General features: G+C 39.6%; 1 protein-coding gene across 1 annotated transcript; it reads left to right on the forward strand.

Annotated features, from left to right (window-relative positions):
* Positions 1–7,568: 7,568 nt before the first annotated feature.
* LOC120285857 (ubiquitin-conjugating enzyme E2 14) lies at positions 7,569–13,459 on the forward strand. The gene is made up of 6 exons (XM_010032684.3): positions 7,569–7,764; positions 7,883–7,985; positions 8,695–8,792; positions 8,887–8,987; positions 12,473–12,550; positions 13,106–13,459. The coding sequence occupies exons 1-6, from the start codon at positions 7,719–7,721 to the stop codon at positions 13,181–13,183; spliced, it is 504 nt and encodes a 167-aa protein (XP_010030986.1). The 5' UTR covers positions 7,569–7,718; the 3' UTR covers positions 13,184–13,459.
* Positions 13,460–18,373: the final 4,914 nt, after the last annotated feature.

An 18,373-nucleotide genomic window follows, 5' to 3' on the forward strand; every position in this document is an offset into this window, starting at 1 on the left:
AGGAAAATTCTTCCTTTTTTGTTCACATTAATTAAAGTCCCGCTGAATTTACAGGATGAAATTTTGCGTTCTATAGATCTAATTTTTGTAGAGTTTGACAAGCTTCAGTTCATATATATTTATGATGATCATAGGGACTGTAGATAACGATGCCGTGGCTGGACCAGATATAAGAAACTGGGCTTGTGTTGTGACAACCCATCTATTCCTCTTTCCATTCATTCCTTCCACCATTCCATTTCCACCTCATTTCGATTCCTCTTCCAAATGCCTCCATTAGGAAGAAGTCGAGTTTAAATTTATCCGACGTTTAAGTGAATTTTGAGCTTATAGATATATATCATCTCACAAATTGAAAAATGAAATTCCTTTTACGATCAAAAACTTAAGCTAGAGATTGAGTTTTGAGGCAAAAGTTTGGATAGTGAATCTTGCTTGAGCTTAAGAAATAAAATTTGTGAGTTCAATGAGATTAACATGGAATCTTCAATTCTCAGTCAGAAAGTTTGTGTATTGGCTCATGTCAACATGACCTAACTCTGCATTCTTATTCTCTTCACTGACTTGCTGAATGTCATCAATATCATGTATTTTAATTTCTCATTGAGAATGCCAGTTTTTTTTCTCTCTCTTGTGACGAAAGATCGATCATTGTTTTCAAAAGAAGTAATGTCAAGAATAGTCCTTGTATTATTTGTCAATTTAGTCCTTGAACTTGGCTTAAATTTAATTTAGTCATTGAACTCCTTGAATCAAACTAACTTAGTTCTTTTAAGTCAATTTTGGTACGAGCTATGTAATCAATACCTAAGCTTTAGGCTCCCATTGCTCATCTTCTAGGACAAGACTGGGGCTTCATAAGGGGTTGACGATGGATGGATGAAACCTACCTTTGGCAATTCATTTAGATTTCGTTTGTTTTGCGGAAAATATAGTGTTTTTGGAAAATATTTTTTAGGAATCCAATTTTCCAGGAAAAACATTTCCTTCATGTACTTTCAATAATTATTTTATTTTATTTTTAATATTGATTTTTAGATATTTTTAGGCCATGTTTGGTTCAATTTTGGGGATGAGCATTTGGACTCTAAAGTCCCTTGGCTAAATACAAATGTGTTTGGTTCGAGCTTTTGAGCGATTTTGGCAAAATACAATTGCATCTCCAAAGGGGCCCTTAGGCCAAAGTAGGTCGAGGTCCTTTGGAAACTTGCATTTCGGAATGAAAATTCCGGTGATTTGTTCATTTCACGGTTCTTGTTCATCCATGAGGAAAACCACCGCACGGAGGCCGATGACCATTGGCCAAGGGGGTTGTGCACGCCGGCGACCGCTGCTTGAGGGTCGCCTGACCCTAGCGATTGTCGCCGGACCTCAGGCGACGCCTGGGTCACGCGAACCCAGGCGACCGTCGCCTGGGGTCGCTCAACCCGGCGACCCTCCGGAGGCCGAGATCCGGCCATCTTGATCGCCAGATTCGGCAGTCCGGCCGCCGGATCCAGCGGTCTGGTGGTCGGACTTCAAAAAAAGAAAAACGTATTTTTGCTTTTTTAATTTAATAAAAATTAATTACAAATTCAAATTTTATCAAACGGTATTTTGGCCAAAGTTTTTTTTTTTTTCAATGCAAATTTTACCAAACGATGTTTGCATTTCGGAAAAATCCCTTCACCCAAAAGTATTTGCAATGCATTCCCCAAAAGCCGAACCAAACGGGCCATTATTTTTCTTTTTTCTTCTTCTTCCTCGCCGGCCACAAAGACGACTAGCGATTGACTATAGGTGAGCTCGAGTCTCACCAATCTATGGTGAGGGTCCATCTTGCTTAATCTAACAAAGCCTAGATCCAACAAATTGGGTGAGTCTTGCCAGCTCACCCAATCTAGCTAGGCTCACCTTGCCCGACAGCCTTAAGTGAGCTTAGGCCTTACTAAATCCGATGAGGTCAAACCTCACCACAGGCTGGTGAGGCTTGACCTTGCTGGAGTCTCGCGAGATGCAACATTGTTGGCATGTGGCGAGGCTTGAGCTTGCCTATGGCTGATCATTGGTCGCCGTTGTGGTCGGCAACTAGTTGAGGAAGAAGAAAAAGAAAAAGAAAAAGTAAAGTAAAAAATAAAGAAAAGAGAAGAAAAGTAAAAAATAATTGAATACTATATATTTAACAAAATAAAAAATAAATGAATAGAAAAAAACATAAAAGGAAAAGGTTTTAGTAAATGAAAGTGAAATGAACAAAGATACGAAAAATGTTTTCCTAAAGTTGTTTTCCACGAAATGAACAGATGTTTAATTGCTTCCTTAGCTCAGCTAGGTCCGCAGGTGGTTTGGCTCCAAGCATGAGCTCAATTTGATGATCTCATTAATCCCAATGCAAAGTTCCTTCAAAAGTTTATTTGGCATGACAAATTCTTCGTTGAGTACCGACGGCGCATCATGGGGTCGCAACTTTCTCTTGGCCTACGCCCTTGGTCGGCGCAGTGCATGGTCGATGATCCCCCATGAACAGCAAAGAGTCCGCCACTGACATTACTGCAGCACTCGGCTTGTCTTGGGAACTCGATCCTTAGAATGATTGACAAGTCATCCGAAGGCACATCCATGAATGCTGGCTCAGCAGGAAGCGCTTGTAAGGCCCCCATCCTGGAGCCATTTTCCTCCATGCTCGCTCTCGCTATCCGAATCGGCATGACAGCGCGACGCTCTCTTCTGAACCGCCTTTCACTGCACATTTTTCGGGAATCCCGCAGCTCTAGGAGATCCATTGCACGTGAAGTAAACTAGCTGTTGCTTGCCAATGTTTATTAGGGTGTTTCCTTTCTTGCGGTACTGATTCCGAGGTGTGAATCGTCGATCGAATTCACTGCTTGCTACTCGGGCTCCCGACTCTCGCGTTGGTCCTGCTCGAATGACTTCCCACCGCTCGAGTTGGAGACACTTGATTTCTTATGTTCCTTGTCGATGGAGTAGTCCGTCGAGCTGATCGCGGCTTGGGCCGAAGGTAAGTCTCACCTGCTGCGCCTCCAGCTCGATTCTGGTCCATGGCTTCAAGCCTTCCAAAATGTAAAACAGCCCATCCGGCTTATAAACATGTATCACGAATGTCCCTCATTAGTGCCCGGAACTCATCACCTGTGAGTTTCATCTCACATAATGCCATTTGAGCATTACAACTCACATGCCTCGTGTTGTTGTTTCATGTGAGATTTTATGAAATTATTGCCAACAGTCATAGAAACTTAACCCATTAAATGAAAGCTTAGTTTAATAGTTAATTATTCTATCACTCTCTTATGCTTAGTCTGATCTTTTTACTTAGTACTAAGGTGTGGGCATATTTAATCGGGCATGCAACTAGAGCCTAAAAATATTTGAATTAATGATCTCCAACTCTAATACCATTACAAGTGAGCATCGGTCTTGGGTTGCCAAGGTAACTATAGACCAACCCTAGACCGGCCTAACTAGCCACATAATATATAGCTAAACCCTAGCACCTCCGCCTCTACTCCTTCTTATGTGGTTCCACCTTGTAAATATAAAGTAGAAACACAACCTTGATTCAACCAAAAAAAAAAAAAACATAAAGCCTTTTTTCTCACCTCACTCTGTTCACTCATCTCTCTTGGCCTGTCTCACAAACGCAACTCAATAATGACAAATTGAGATTTCCATTGTTGTCTTATCTTAGATTTATGTTCAATATGTACTAATATTCACAATTTGATTGTTCAATGTCGCATTATTAATAAATATGAAATTTGAAAGAGTATGTTTGTCCTTTCAAGAAATATAAAAAATGTAACAAAAAGAAAAATAAAAATTGATTGGTCTTGAGTTGATCCTAGAACTAGATAAGATCCATTGAGTTAGTCTAATCCTTGGTCCTAAGCTCAATAGGAGACCAACATTGTGCAGGTTGGTTTCTAAAGTTAGTTATTGAACAGGCCCAACTTGAATCATATTTACCTCTATATATCATGTGAGATTTTGTAGAACCACTCTCAATTATTTCAAAAGCTTAAATTATTAGATGAAGGTACACTTTAATATTTAATTAGTGGAACTCAATAGACTTTGTTTGCCATTGATGCTTGTTGACACCTAATTTTGGCAAATCTAGGAAAATAAGGAAAATAAAAATTGCATTGGAACAAATAAAAGGAAAAAATGAAAAAAATAGGGAAAATTGATTTGATTGATTATGCATGGAAATTTGAAATTCTGATGAGCATTCGGATTTTGTTAAATGCGAAGCAATTTAAAAAGGCAAAATTTTTGCAAAATGGAAGAAATTTGAGCAGGATCGAGCTGATTGCAAAATCATGCTCTAATTTACTGATTTGATTTAATGTGGCAAGAGATGGAAATTTGGAAAATGCCATAAAAATACAGCAGTCTGGAACCACTATAAAATAGTGCTGCATTTTTCAAGAGAGAACGGGAGGAAGGCCACACAATTGAGAATATACGGCCACGGCCACGGCCACAAATTCGTGAAATAAGAAATCACGTAAGAGAGAGGGAGAGATGAAGATCTCGGCCAGCTTTCAGCGGAGACAACTCTCCACGCCAGCGCCCTCTCCGCGAACAGACCAGTGGTTGCACCTCCGACGCGATTGCCTCTCACCACTTCTAGCAACTTCGCAACAAAGTAGCCAGTCGCGGCTTCACGTTGTCCCCTCGGATCTCGCTATGCTCCAACGGTAGCCGTGACGTGTCATTGCTACTGCTCTCCATCGCTCCCATCTCCAACTGGCAAGCACCGCCATAGTGTCATCGATAAGTTGACTCATCCAAGTTAAAAGTTGAAGACCGTGAGTTCAAGGGGTGGATTTTGTTCCCTACTATCAAAACTGTCGACCAAGGTTGAGAATTCCAAGTCAAGGAAACCCATCACGTGATCTTGTAGAGGATAAAAAAAACAACAAAGAGGGATGTGGCTCTTGGAGATCTGCCAATCGAGGACACGCCCTGTCACCTCTCTTCATCACCAGCTGTTCAATCCGAGTCTTCGCAATAGCTGGTCATCATCTCTATCCTTGGATGCGAACTTGCTCGACCGTGTCTATCCTTGGCGTGTCGCCTTTACTGCCCCCGCCGTGTTCAAATAGCCCGTGACGACCCGTTGCTGCTTTGATCTGTGCCACGCCCAACGACGAGTTGCTGTCCATTCGAGCCGTAAAGCTTCCGTTCCCATTCGCATCCGAACCAAGTCGATCCCGAAGTTCTTATTTTTGCAGGTTCGTTGACCGTGAGCCCACGGTCATCCTTTACCGAGAGATCCCACCATCACCCACAACGCACCATTATCAATCTGATGTCAACTGGGTGAGACTCTGAGGATTGCGAAACGTGGAGAACAAGAGCTAAAGAAAAGAATATAAATCCTTCGGAAAATCGTGCATGATCCACGCTGGACAAACGCCACAGGCGGCCTTCTCTACAGCTCAAGAAATTTCTGCTTTGTAGGTTTCCTTAAAACCCCACCGAGCTCACTCCTTGCCGTGACGACTCTTACGTGAAGCGTCGTCCCTGTTCGCCGTCGAAAAACCGGTCGCGATCTCGGTCCAATTGCACTTGGTCCAAATTTGGGAAGAATATCATCAAATATATGTCTATTTATATCTAGTTTCATATCCGTGAGTGATAGACATAACTTTCAATTATGATTTATTCTTAATTTGCAACTGCACTATGATTTTTTATTCCATCTATAAAACTTTAGATGAAATAATTAATCAAGCGGGAATAAAATTGATATTTTGATCTTTAAGGCTTAAGATCAATTTATCGATTTTGTTAGCGAGATATTATCCTTTGATCTAAACAATGTATGATATCTTTAGTGATTTTGAATGGTCTGATCTTGTCTTGATTGCTTTATCTTGAAATATGTTTGGGTTAGAATATTGCATGATCTAGGGTTATTTGCATGTTTAGATTCAGCATTTTGTTTATCATGAATTTTCGAAATAAAAAATGAATCTAGGATGTTAGATTTTTGTTTCATTAGTTTAAATTGCATGTTTAATTATTTGACATTTTAAATTAATTAAAAAAACAAAAACAAAAACCATCATGTATATGTCATGTAGAATTATGGCATATTTTGTACGTCATTGCATATTAGGGTTAAATTGCACTTAGTTTAATTTTAGATAATATATTTCTTAATTTATTATAAGTTTAGATAACTCTTTAGATAGATTGCATTTTAGTTAGGATTTCTAAGTTAGGGTAACATCCTAGTTTGAATTAGGATTTGACTCAATTTCATTCCGATACAAATTAAATGATATTTTAATTTAGGTAGATAATTTTAACATTTTTCTAATTTCGAATTTCATAAAAAAAATACAAAAAATGTCATAGGCTAAATTAGTTTTATTATTTAGGATAAAATGCATTCTTTTAGGAAAAAAAATGTCATATGCATGTCATTAGGGTTAGATTCATTGAAATGCATGTCATTTAGTATTTTTGCTAGGCTCATTTAATTAGAAATTACATGTCATTAGAATTAGGTCATTTAGTTAATATTGCATTGCATATTACATGATTTTCATTAATTAAGTGAAAAAAAAATTGCGTATTAATTAGAAACCATATCCGGATGTTAAATTGGTGGATTGCGCACCCGCATGATAACCTTGCATGTTAGGGAGATAAATTAAAATCAATTCAAGCTACTTGCAACATATTTTTTCAAAATAAAAAGGAAAGGTACCGAAAGGGCGTTAGAGGAATCTAGCATAACCAAGTCCCCGAACTCACAATCTCTAGTTAGTAGGAGTAAAGTAAATCTCCCATTACTTTACTTGATTTCTAATCGACCAACCAAAAATATATTAGTGGCGACTTCTAGATAAAATTTATTTGCATGTTAAGAACTATGAACTTAAATCGCGAATTGATATGGCAGTGTGAGCCCGAGATTAAATCTAGGCTTAATAATCCATTAGCTTTTTAGGTGGTTCACCCGAAACGTGCATTTATGCACTGAAATAAGCCCCTTCGTTCTTGCACCTTCATGCGACATCTTGAAGTTGTATGCATTAGCCGTCGCTCTCGTGAGCACAACTTATACAATCGGTTCGCACAACACCTATATAGTCTCTCAGGCATCTTTCTCAAAAGATACCATTTCGATGGCCCATAACACGACACATCCCTCAATAAACTCGACGCGCTTGCTGAGTTCCACGAATGATGTCCCTAAGCCATCTTGGGCATTCATCGTAATCTACAAATCATTAAATTTGTTGATCTAGCGTGGAGTACGATTCCAAGAAATCTTTTGCCAAACTCAATCTCTTTATACAAAACGTCACGATTTAAACCGAGACCGAGGGAGAAGCGCTATCCTGGGTTGCCCTCCAAGTATTCCGTCTGCCCAATCAACCGCCAACCAGAAAAGCAACGAGCGAACTTATAGCCCCGTGCATATCCAATGATGATTCGATCCCTTCAAATATTTATTTGCTCTATAATCTTTCTTCACTCAAATTTATCTAAATTCATTATTTTTCTTTATTTGCCTTTTTTTTGTTTTTTTGGTTGGCTTTCTTTTCGGTCTCCTATATTTGTTCTCTTTTCAAGCTTCTTCTCAACTAGCACTTTAGGTCTTCGTCTCCAAAACCGGCTCCGTCCCCATCGCTCGACGACGGCGAAGAGGACTCCACCGCCGGTTCTTGCTTCCCCTGGATAATCGGCGGCCGATGGCTTCGAATCAAGCCAGCCTGCTCCTCCAGAAGCAGCTCCGAGGTCCGATTCTCGATGAAATCCCCTTCCTGATTTCGTCCTTTTATTCTAGGGTTTTTGCTTCGTTTCTTCATTTTTCGCCGCCGGTGATCGCGTCGGTGTCTGTGATCGGTGGCTGCAGATCTTTGCAGGAACCCGGTGGATGGGTTCTCCGCGGGGTTGGTGGACGAGACCAACGTGTTCGAGTGGAGCGTCTCCATAATCGGCCCTCCCGACACCCTATAGTGAGTTGGGAATCGGCTCTCTGTGATCTGTCGAGCTCGGATTTTTGTTCCCTTTTTTTTTTTTTAAACTTTTTGATGTGGCAGCGTGAATGGGTTGGTTTTGTTCTGGCAAAGGTGCTTCCTTTCGTTGTGTCCGGTTCCGAATTGGTCTAGAGAAGTGGATCATCTGTTTCGATGGTTATAGAAAGATGGTGTTTCGATAGGGAATCTGTTTATTGGGAGCTGGAGTTTGTCTCGATTGTCGTGATGCTTTGGTCCGACTATTATTTGTGCGTTCTTGAATCAGAATTTGGCTGCTCTAGTTGTTTGAAAGACGAAACTTGGCAGTGGGCATGGCGTTAAACCGTGGAGAAGTGTGTGACTTGGATACCGCATGCTTAGCTAATTGTTTAATTGATGGATATTACTTGATGCATTACTTTGACTGCACGTGGTGATGGGGTTGGATAAATTTCCTCGCATACTGTTCTCAACTTTGACGGTCAATTTCTTTGACTAGATGTATGATATGTGCCATGAGAGGTAGTGGTGTGTTTCAACAATCTCATATATTTGGTCAGTGATTTTTTTTTTTTTTGTTGGGAATGTGCTTAATACTTGTGACAATTTGGTACATTTATCTAGCATCTACAGTGTCTGGACTGTATTATGTATTGAAATTTAAAACTTGACATTTTTCTTCTATTCATGTACAATATTATTATGGCAGTGAAGGAGGTTTCTTTAGTGCGATAATGAGCTTTCCACCCAACTATCCTGTCAGTCCCCCAACAGTGAGGTTTACCTCAGAGATGTGGCATCCAAATGGTGAGAGCCATTTCCTACCATCAAGACTCTGGCATTACTGCTGTTAGTCATACTTTATTTGGCTATTCTAACTGCCTTCCTTCTGGAACTTTAGTATATACTGATGGAAAAGTTTGCATTTCGATTCTCCATCCACCTGGTGATGATCCAAATGGATACGAGCTGGCAAGCGAACGCTGGTCTCCTGTACACACAGTATGTCTTTATGTATTAACATGCTCTCTCCATGCTTTGTAGTCTTCATTTTCAGAATTTTTGCCTATTCTTGCCTTTATATATCCTTAACTACGGTCCACATTATTGCTTGATTGAGAGTCATTAAGTGTGAATGCACGATGTGGTTGTGAATCTCAATGAACTGAGCTTTTTGAGTCTTTCTTGCGGCGCACTCTAGGATCCTCTTCACTTAGGAATATCTACCCTCAAAAGCTGTATTCTCTCTGCTTATTTTCTTGTGGAAAGCAAAATAGCAAGTTGTGAATCTTGATGAGCTGAGGTTTTATCAGTCTTTCTTGCCAGGCACCCTAGGATCCTCTCCACTTAGGGATATCTACCATCCAAAGCTGCATCCTTTGTTGCTTATTTTATTGTGGGCAAAATAGCAAGTCGCTGGAGACAAATAGAACTGGTTTTTTTCAGTTCTTATAGAGACCTCCCAATGACTGGACAAATTAATGCTATTCTCATTTGAAAGACTAGTAACCTCTTAAGGACTTCTCCTTTAGGCCATAACAAACTGAAACTGTCATAGATCCCTGCAACAAGACTCAGGCTTTTAATGGGAACGCTTTTTAATTTTTTTTTTTTTTTTTAAACTCCCATGGTAGGAAGGCTTAATTGCCTCAAAAGCATTGTACTTTTAACAGGTTTCTTGAATTTACCTTGAACATTAGAACTTGCATTTTTTCCATGAATTAAGGTGTCCATTGCAATTTCTCTCCATTTCTTAGACACACAAACATGTTTTATTAGATGCTATATTGCCTGAATTGGTTTAGTCAGATCTGCGACCCACGAGTAGATTCTCATAGATCTTGGTAGCTCATGACTAAACAGGTGTTGAAAACTATCAAGCTGTAGTCGGTATCACTTGCATTATTCTTGCTTTGCAAACCTTGTATCTTTTGACAGTTTTTCCTTTCTACCCTAAGCACCTGCCCTTTGGGATTAATTTCTGGTTATTTAGTTAGTCAGGTTGGGTCTGCGGCTCATATGCAATGAATACTTTGAATCGGATACTTATACCTCAAACTCTAGAAACTTCCTTTTTACCATGAGATATGATGTATGTCAATTTATTCCATTTCTAGTGCACATTGCAAGCATATTTACTAGATGCCCCATGCCTGAAGCATTTCAGTTGAACCTCGGGCACTTGAATAGATCTTCATCGATTTTGGTAGTTAGTGAAGACAGGTGGGAAAACTATTCAAAATGGAGTAGGTATCACTTGCATTATTCTTGCATTTGCACTATCTTCCAGAGAATGGGGGTGTTTGGGGTTCTTCAATACCTGCTTTAGCTCTTTATTTCAAGTTACCATTTGCTTTTTGGTATGTTCATTATATAATCAAAGTTCTATTGTTCTAAAGTTTGTGTCACATTAGAATATGACACCTTGTCAGCCATCACATCAGCAATTAACGGTTGCATTAACCATTTGCTCAGGCTGCATTTGGGAATCATTTTCCTAAAGGCCTTTAGTCCTCAAAAGGCCCTTGGGCAAATGCCAGGGTGTTTGGCATTTTCTCTTTCTGGGCAGCATTGGGAAGATGCATTGCACGTCCAAAGTCCTCTAAAGTCCCTTAGTCCAATGCAAGTTCTACTCAGCTTTGGGCTTTATTATTTCCGGAATGCTAATGCATTTTTTCCTTCCAAATTTGCCCACGCTAAACTTCTGAAATTCCAGTCTTATCCTCACCATTTTCACCTCTTGTAATGTCACCGGCGAGCTCAAATCTGACTGCTGGCAAGGCTCGCCTGAGGTCGCAACCTCAGCTTGAGCTTGTTGGTGCCAAATCTGGCTCGTTGGCATCCGGCTGTTGCTGGCAAGGGCAAGTAGATTTTCTTTTTATTTATTTATTTAGTTAAAATATATCTAAAGTCCTCTACAAGTCTAGTTTTTTCCTAACAGTATCTAAACTAAAGTTGATTCCCCAGGCAATTTTCAATTACGCTTGGCCAAACACCATTTGCATACCGAAAAACCCCTTTAACCTAAAGTATTTGCAGTTCCCCCAGTAGCCGAACCAAACTCAGGCTCATTGTGGTTTAGGATAAAAAACCAGGGAGTAGGATTGGAAGATTTGAAGTTTAGATGAAAATTGAAGAAGCCCTTAAAGTGTAGGGTCTTTTAGTTAACTGAGCCAATAGTGCATTGCTTGAAATATCATCAGCACATTTTGCAATGGTTGGATGCTTGGGATTGAATGAACCCAAAAGATGAATTTTGCTTTTTCTTTTAATTAGCTGCTTTTCACTGCTGATCTTTCAAGTTTGAATGAGAAGTAGACGCTGGTGATGTTGTGGCATGCCAATGCTGAAGTATATTTATCATCTCATAATGAATGCAGTCTACTAAGAATTGTATGCTGTAGTGGAAGTTGGACTGGTGCTTTCGGTCCTTGATATACATCCAATAAATGAGGCGTCAGAAGCTCTCCATGAGCGACACTTCATCTGTTCTGTTAAAAAAACATGAGTATTTGTGCATAAGATGCTTCCATGTTTGGACATTAAATTCAACTGAATGTCTATATGGGAAAGGATTTTGACTTGTCTTGAGTGGGGGCACTTTTTAGAAATAAGCCGCGGTGGGTTTCTTAACTCTATGATCCTTATAGATTTGGAAGGAATGGGAGGGACTCTCACATAAAAAAGGTAGCGAGGTTCTATAGAGTGGAAGGGGGACCCCCTTACAGACATGCGGATGGTGGCCCCAATGGCTTTCTTATCCTTGGGAAGTGCACAAACCTGGGCACTATTGCTAACTCTTTCCATGGGTGCCTGGGAAATATGCTGTGCTTTCACAATTACTAAAGCGATGGGACACTGTTGCTAACATCAAGTTGGTTCATTAAAAAGCACCATGCTGTTGCCATATTGTGAATCACGAAAAGCTGGAACAAGAAAGATGAAAGTTGTGTTAATTGGTACAATTTTGCGCCAGTTGCATTGCTTTGAATGGAGAAACTTAGCGGAAAGGGCGTCTTGAACAAATGATGGAATATGTCAGAAGTGTAGTTTCCTGGGACTTTGGAGCATTTGTTTTCCGTTGGAGGAATAAAGATATAAGTTTGCATAGAAGGATTTGACCCGTAATCTGGTGACCTAGTTTTTTGGAGTAGAGAAGATATCCATAGTTTCACATTGAAGTGTTGAGCGTCCATCTTGGAATTGCAAGAGCAAATGATTGTGAACTTAAGGTTTCAGAAATATCCCACAATAGTTTGTCACGGTTCAGACCTAGGAGGCTGGGACTATCCTCAAAAGTTGTATACCAATGTTTTCCTCTCTTGGCTGATTAACTTGGATGCGACGGAGTTAGGGTTTTGACTGTTCATTTAGGCTTTATCCTCTCCTTCTTGCTTAGAATCACAAAACACTAAATTGATCTCTATACTTGGATTTTCATGTTTTCATACTGTCATGTAGTGACTGATGTCCCCTCCATTTGGCAGGTTGAGAGCATAGTTTTGAGTATCATATCGATGCTTTCCAGTCCCAATGACGAATCTCCAGCAAATGTTGAAGCTGCGGTATGTTTTTTAATTTCCTCTTCTGCTTATCCAAACTGTAAGACTACTATACAGCTAGGTAGATATTGATCTGCATGTAGGGATGAGGGGTTTTCAAATCCAAAGACATTAAATCGGAAATCTAGTCATAAGTGGTAGGAGGAAGATGTTGGAAGCTATATTTTCTGATTGTTGTGGTAGCAGTAAAATCCTGTTTCTTTGCCTTTGTCTGAATAGGTGGAGTGATCTTCTTTGCATTGAATAAGAATTGAATAATGTTTAGCTTATAGAAACCTTTTTCCCCCCTAACTGGAAGGTGCATCTGTCCTGGTTGGCAAAACCTCAGGTTGTGTCCACAAGTCCGATATACGGATGGACTAGGTTGCTACATGTTGTGGCTGAAGCTTTTGTGAACAAATTTAAAGGCTTTTTGCTAGATTTAAATTTCTGTTTTTGAGGCTATATGGTAGATCTGTAAATGCAATTTTTTAATGTGATGTTTGCGGGCATGCAGTGGGCTCTACTTTCCAATTATTGGAAGTCTTATTTTAGCATCCTTCTAAACTTGTGCTGCAGAAAGAATGGAGAGATAATAGGAATGAATTCAGGAAGAAAGTCGCTCGCTGTGTGAGACGGTCTCAAGAAATGTTGTGACCCATTATCACCACTTCTTGGTGCTGCTTAAGTTTTGTCTTCCTGTAACGTAAGACTCCTTCTGGGAGGGAGGAGGGATTTCTGGTTGCCGCCAATTTATAAGCCTGTAGAATTTTTCATTCAATGTAATGTGCATTCAGGTCTGCGATGCATTTTCTTTCCATGTCAAGTAATCATCACTTAAGTGATGCTTACCTATGGTACTTCCGCCGGTCTGTTGCTCAAACTAGTGCAATCGCCATGATTTCTTTATATATGCTTTCCCTTTTCTGCGAATCTGGATGAGTTTGACAAAATGCTAGGTTAATTGTGACAGATGTCTTTTGCCATTAGCCGCTAGATCTGTGCCTTAACTCTATGCTTCATTGTGATCTTTTCGACTTCTTGAGTTTTGAAGCAATTGCAAAATATGCAGCCATTGTATTGAGAGGGACGTCCGTTGGCATGGGCCAAAGGGGTAAAATTCTAAATGGGGATAATTCTTTCTCAAATAAATTTGAAGGTACGGATTATGGACAGAAAAGAACAGAGGATGATTGTAGAAAGCTCAAAGAAAGCTCTCCATTCGGGCCCTTAGACATGATTCACTTTAGGCCATCAGCTTTTTCTTTGCTCAGCTTTTCGGCCCTTCCTTTTTCTTTTCCCCCCTTATCCCACAGGTTTTTGTATTCTCTTGACCTTCTTGATAAATTGAGGAAATTGGTGTTTCGCTTGATTGGGTCTAAACACAAAATTTCAATGTTAGACCCGACGAAATCATCTTCCTCGTTTTCTTTTCAGTACAAAAATATGCCCCGAGTATTTACATTCACTCAAGCGGTTTTGGAGTGTCAATGGGTAGGTTTTGTTCGGGTTTTTAGAAAATCCAAATCGGTCTGAACCATTTGGGCTGTGTTTAGTAGTTTGAATTTGAGTCCGGATAGGATAACAAATTATTGCATTCGGTGTTTGCTGACGTTTTCCAAACTCGATAAATCTAGATATGTTTGGATAAAATGTTGGAGAAGAAATTCGAAGAAATTCGGCGTAGGGGTGAGATAAATGCAGATTGAATATAAAATTTTAAAGAAATAATGTGATGCATCATATATTGCTTCCTTTGTAGCACTGCATGAGGATACAATCAATTTGATCATTGTCACTTTCGACCACCACATGATCATTGTCACCTTTGATTAGGACAATCAATTTGATCATTGTCGCTTCTGACCACCACATGATCATTGTCACCTTGATCACCTTTGATTAGGATGGTCATCACCGCCAGTGATTGTGTTCCAATCAGTGAGGATGAAGGGGGGGTTTTTAAAGACAATGTCTTGCTTGGTTTGCATAAATCATCGTTGCCACCTGGATTACATACGTCTTTCATGTCGAGCTTGACTGTTCATGCGTGATTCACAAGTCGGCTGTACACTTGTTGGTTGACAAAGAATGGCCAGCACATCATTGGCTTTCTGGGGACCTCACTCTCAAAAATTGAGTTCCACTTGACGTCCATCAAGAACGACGCAACGGCACCATGGTGCAAAGCCTCCTTCGTAGGCCCACCCCGCGATGCACACCCACAGGATGTGCCTCTCACTGTTCGCGAGTTGTCTTGAAATTACGTGAACTCGTGTCGGTTGAGAGCCTTCATGCTCCGAGGTCGACTTTCCAGATATGTAATTGGAAGGGTTTGAATCTTCACATACAGGAGGAGGCAATAAGAGACGTGCATTTCAAAGAGTTTTAAAGACTTTCAAAAATATTGAATTCTATTTTAGGTTATAGATTTTAAAAAAGCTTTAAAGCTTATTTTTCAAAAATCTCAAATCCTATCTTAGGTTGCACCAAATATATGATGGGATATCCTTACAATCTTGGAATGCTTGATGGACTTCAGATCTTTCTTTATCCAATCCTGTCTCAATCCGAGCCCAACGACCAAATCCAGCCTTGGAGATTCCATCAAGGCGCCCCGATCCTTGATCTGAAATGTTTTGACCCGAATAAGCCCGAACATAATGGTACAGCTTGGGTTAGCGACGCACGGGAACATTCTTTCAGGGAAAAGAGAAATTTCTCAAGAAGCTGATAAAACAAATTGCATAATTGAAGCTGAAGGCAAGAAACTATCCGCAATCATACTAGCTATGGCTCAAAGAAAGAGAGAGAGAGAGAGAGAGAGAGAGAGGAGAGTTGCCTCATCACAGGTCCTTCACTGCAAGCCTCGCCCGCCTCCATCTGCCTCGCCGGAAGCGGCACTCTATCTCCGATTAGTCAAACAGTTCTCAACTCGCGTGCTGGTCATGGTAGACAAAACGGTGCCATAGTGGCCGCGGAGTTCGGTTGAGCCCACATCACATGCATCGCCGCCGACCACTTGCTCAGGATCCTTGATCTTTTGACGTTGAGATCATATCATAAAGATGCAAACCAGCTTCGGCTTGATTTGGGGGTCGGACGATGCCCATGGTCGGCGTCAATCTCTGATTTGTTGCGAACATTGGTGACTCATCGAACTCTCAGGTCAAGACTCATGATATTCCAAAATTTTCCAAAAAAAAAAAAAAAAAAATCAGTTTTATCTTCGGCAGAACTTCCCGTTTCAAACTGGCTTTTCGTTTTATACGGGTCAAAATTGGTCGACTTATGTTTAACACCGAAACCAAATCTGACCCGCTTATGTTGCTTTGCTTATGCGACCTGAAAAGTGAAGTCCTCCCACCCGAACCGAGAAACACGTTTGGGTCGGATTTTCAGGCCTTCCGAATTTTCTTGACAATCGAAGACACTGACACTGTTATTTACAATCTTCAGAGTTCATTTTTGAATGTTAGATGTAGTTGGACAAGGTTTGGTATTTTGTCAATTTAACTCATAGTAGTCATGTGGCATCTCGTCATTTGTCAATTCCTATTAGCATTTATCAATAATTTTATGTACTGCAATGACAGAAATGACAAGATTAAGCATTTGTTGGCACATGATCACGCCATTATTCAATTGTCTATCTCCGACAAATAATAGAAAACAGCATAGAAACTCCAGTTTCAACGTTATATAATAATAATAATAATTATAATTCGTTTACTTGCTCCCACTGACAAGCAACTTAATAAGAACAACACTGAAAAGTCAAAAAGATGACTTAAAAACTAGTTGTGTCGATTGAAAATTTGGGTCTGTACGGTTAGAGTGAATTTATTTTGATATTTAGTATTATTTTCGACTTAATGAATTGGAAAGGATAGGTATGTTCAGTCCAGCTCGACTGCCCCAACACTAAAATTTTAATATAACCTTTCCCTTTTTTGGGCTTTTCATACTTCCTTTTAGGAAGATATCAAACGTTTGACATAAATAATTTTAGATTTTCAATGACACTGGTCACAATAGAAAATATAGTCCAAAAAATCATAAACTTATTATATAGCGGCCAATTCAATCATGGACATTTAGGCTTTTCTACTTCTTTCTTTTTATTTTCACCAATAACCAATTGAAGGTCAACAGTCATAGGTGAGGGTCATGCTCATTAAGCCTCGCCCATATGAGAGCACCAAATTTGGTGAGGCGAACACTTGTTGGCCCTCATCCTCACTAGATCTGATGAGGGTGGCCCTCGCCCACATCTAGGCGAGACTTCATGGGGGCAGTCCTTGTTGACTCTCTCTTATAGCTAGTGGCTGACGATTGACAAAAAGAGAAAGGAAATAAAAGAAAAGAAAAAAAAATAAAAAAAAAAAAAAAAACTTATAAAAACTTCTAAAAACCATCCATTTTAGTGTTAGTCATGCTAGAGAATATATCTCTCAATAGCAAAACAATCCCAAAAGTTGCTCTTAGTCAGATTAGAATCAATCAAGCAATTCTCATACTCTTGGCAAGTGGAGCAAGAGTTTCAAAAGTTGATAAACTCATTTTATCTAGAGATTTTCATCTTTCCATGTAACAAGGTCGTAACTTAGAAAGTTAATAGTTATTCCAGTTAATGTCTTTCTAAAAACCATTAGTTACGTTATACTTTAAATGCACGTAAGAAATAACAGTGAAGTGTACACTGTGCAATTTCTTCATGGTATTAAAATCTATTGCTCATAAGCCTATCATTCAATTTTTTCAACGACGGTAGAATCCTCAAACACTAGCGCTCCTATGATGATCACTGGCCCCTCTTCAAATGCTTGTGTTGATTGACGTAGCCGTGCAACTCCTCCTCAAGTTAACATCAATGAATTATCCCTCATTGTTGGCTCAATTTAATTCTATGCTCCTAGGCTAGAGTATGTAGATGCCATATTATGTTCATTTGGCACCATTACTATTGATGGCAAAACTATTGCCAATCCATCTTATCCTCATTAGTTACGCCAACATCAACTATTGCCTCATGCAATCGTAGCTTCCATTTTAGAATCAATTGTGCCTCTCATTGCTTTTGCCAAAACAACACATTAGGCTTAGAACAAAACTTTTGCATCTCTTTGCCAACAAGATATATCGCATGTCATGATTCTCAAGAAGCGTTTAATCCTTACAAAACGTGACACTCGATTAGTAGTTGAGTATTTACAAGTTATCAAAGGAATTGTTGATGAACTTGCCGTCATCTATTCTCCTATTAGTGATTACGATTTAATAATTGTGTTATTTGTAATCACGCACACACACACGAAGAAGGAGAAAAGGATTTAACATGGTTCAGTCGACCAAGGAGGGGACCCTTAAAAGCCTACATCCACGATGGGAAACTCCCAATTCTTCATGTCACCTTGGGGATTTCATTATCTTTAAAAAAAGATAGAATACATCTTTGGGGATAGACATGAATATCTATTGGAAAGACAAATACAATTGTTATTTCTTTTCTTTTTTCGATTTGAGTCAAATTTCCTACTAAATTTGGACTCTATTGACTAGTCATCCTTGTCTTTCCAATCATTTGGAAGAGCAAAAAGCTAGGTGTGGTAGCTAGGGGAACAAATGATAACCATTTTGGTCAAAAATTAATTTTTGAAACAAAATTGATTTTTTTATTTCTATTTCTAGAGTAAAAGTACATGTTTGCTAACACAAAATTTCTATTTACAAAGTAGAAATTCATTTGATGAGGACACAAAAATTTCTCCCTCCCAGTCGACGGGGTGGATGACGACAATTGGTAGTGGGAGGCAACTAGTGATGGACCAGCAACGGACAACGGGT

This window comes from Eucalyptus grandis, chromosome 10 (genome assembly GCF_016545825.1).
Source record: "Eucalyptus grandis isolate ANBG69807.140 chromosome 10, ASM1654582v1, whole genome shotgun sequence".
Taxonomy (NCBI): Eukaryota; Viridiplantae; Streptophyta; class Magnoliopsida; order Myrtales; family Myrtaceae; genus Eucalyptus; species Eucalyptus grandis.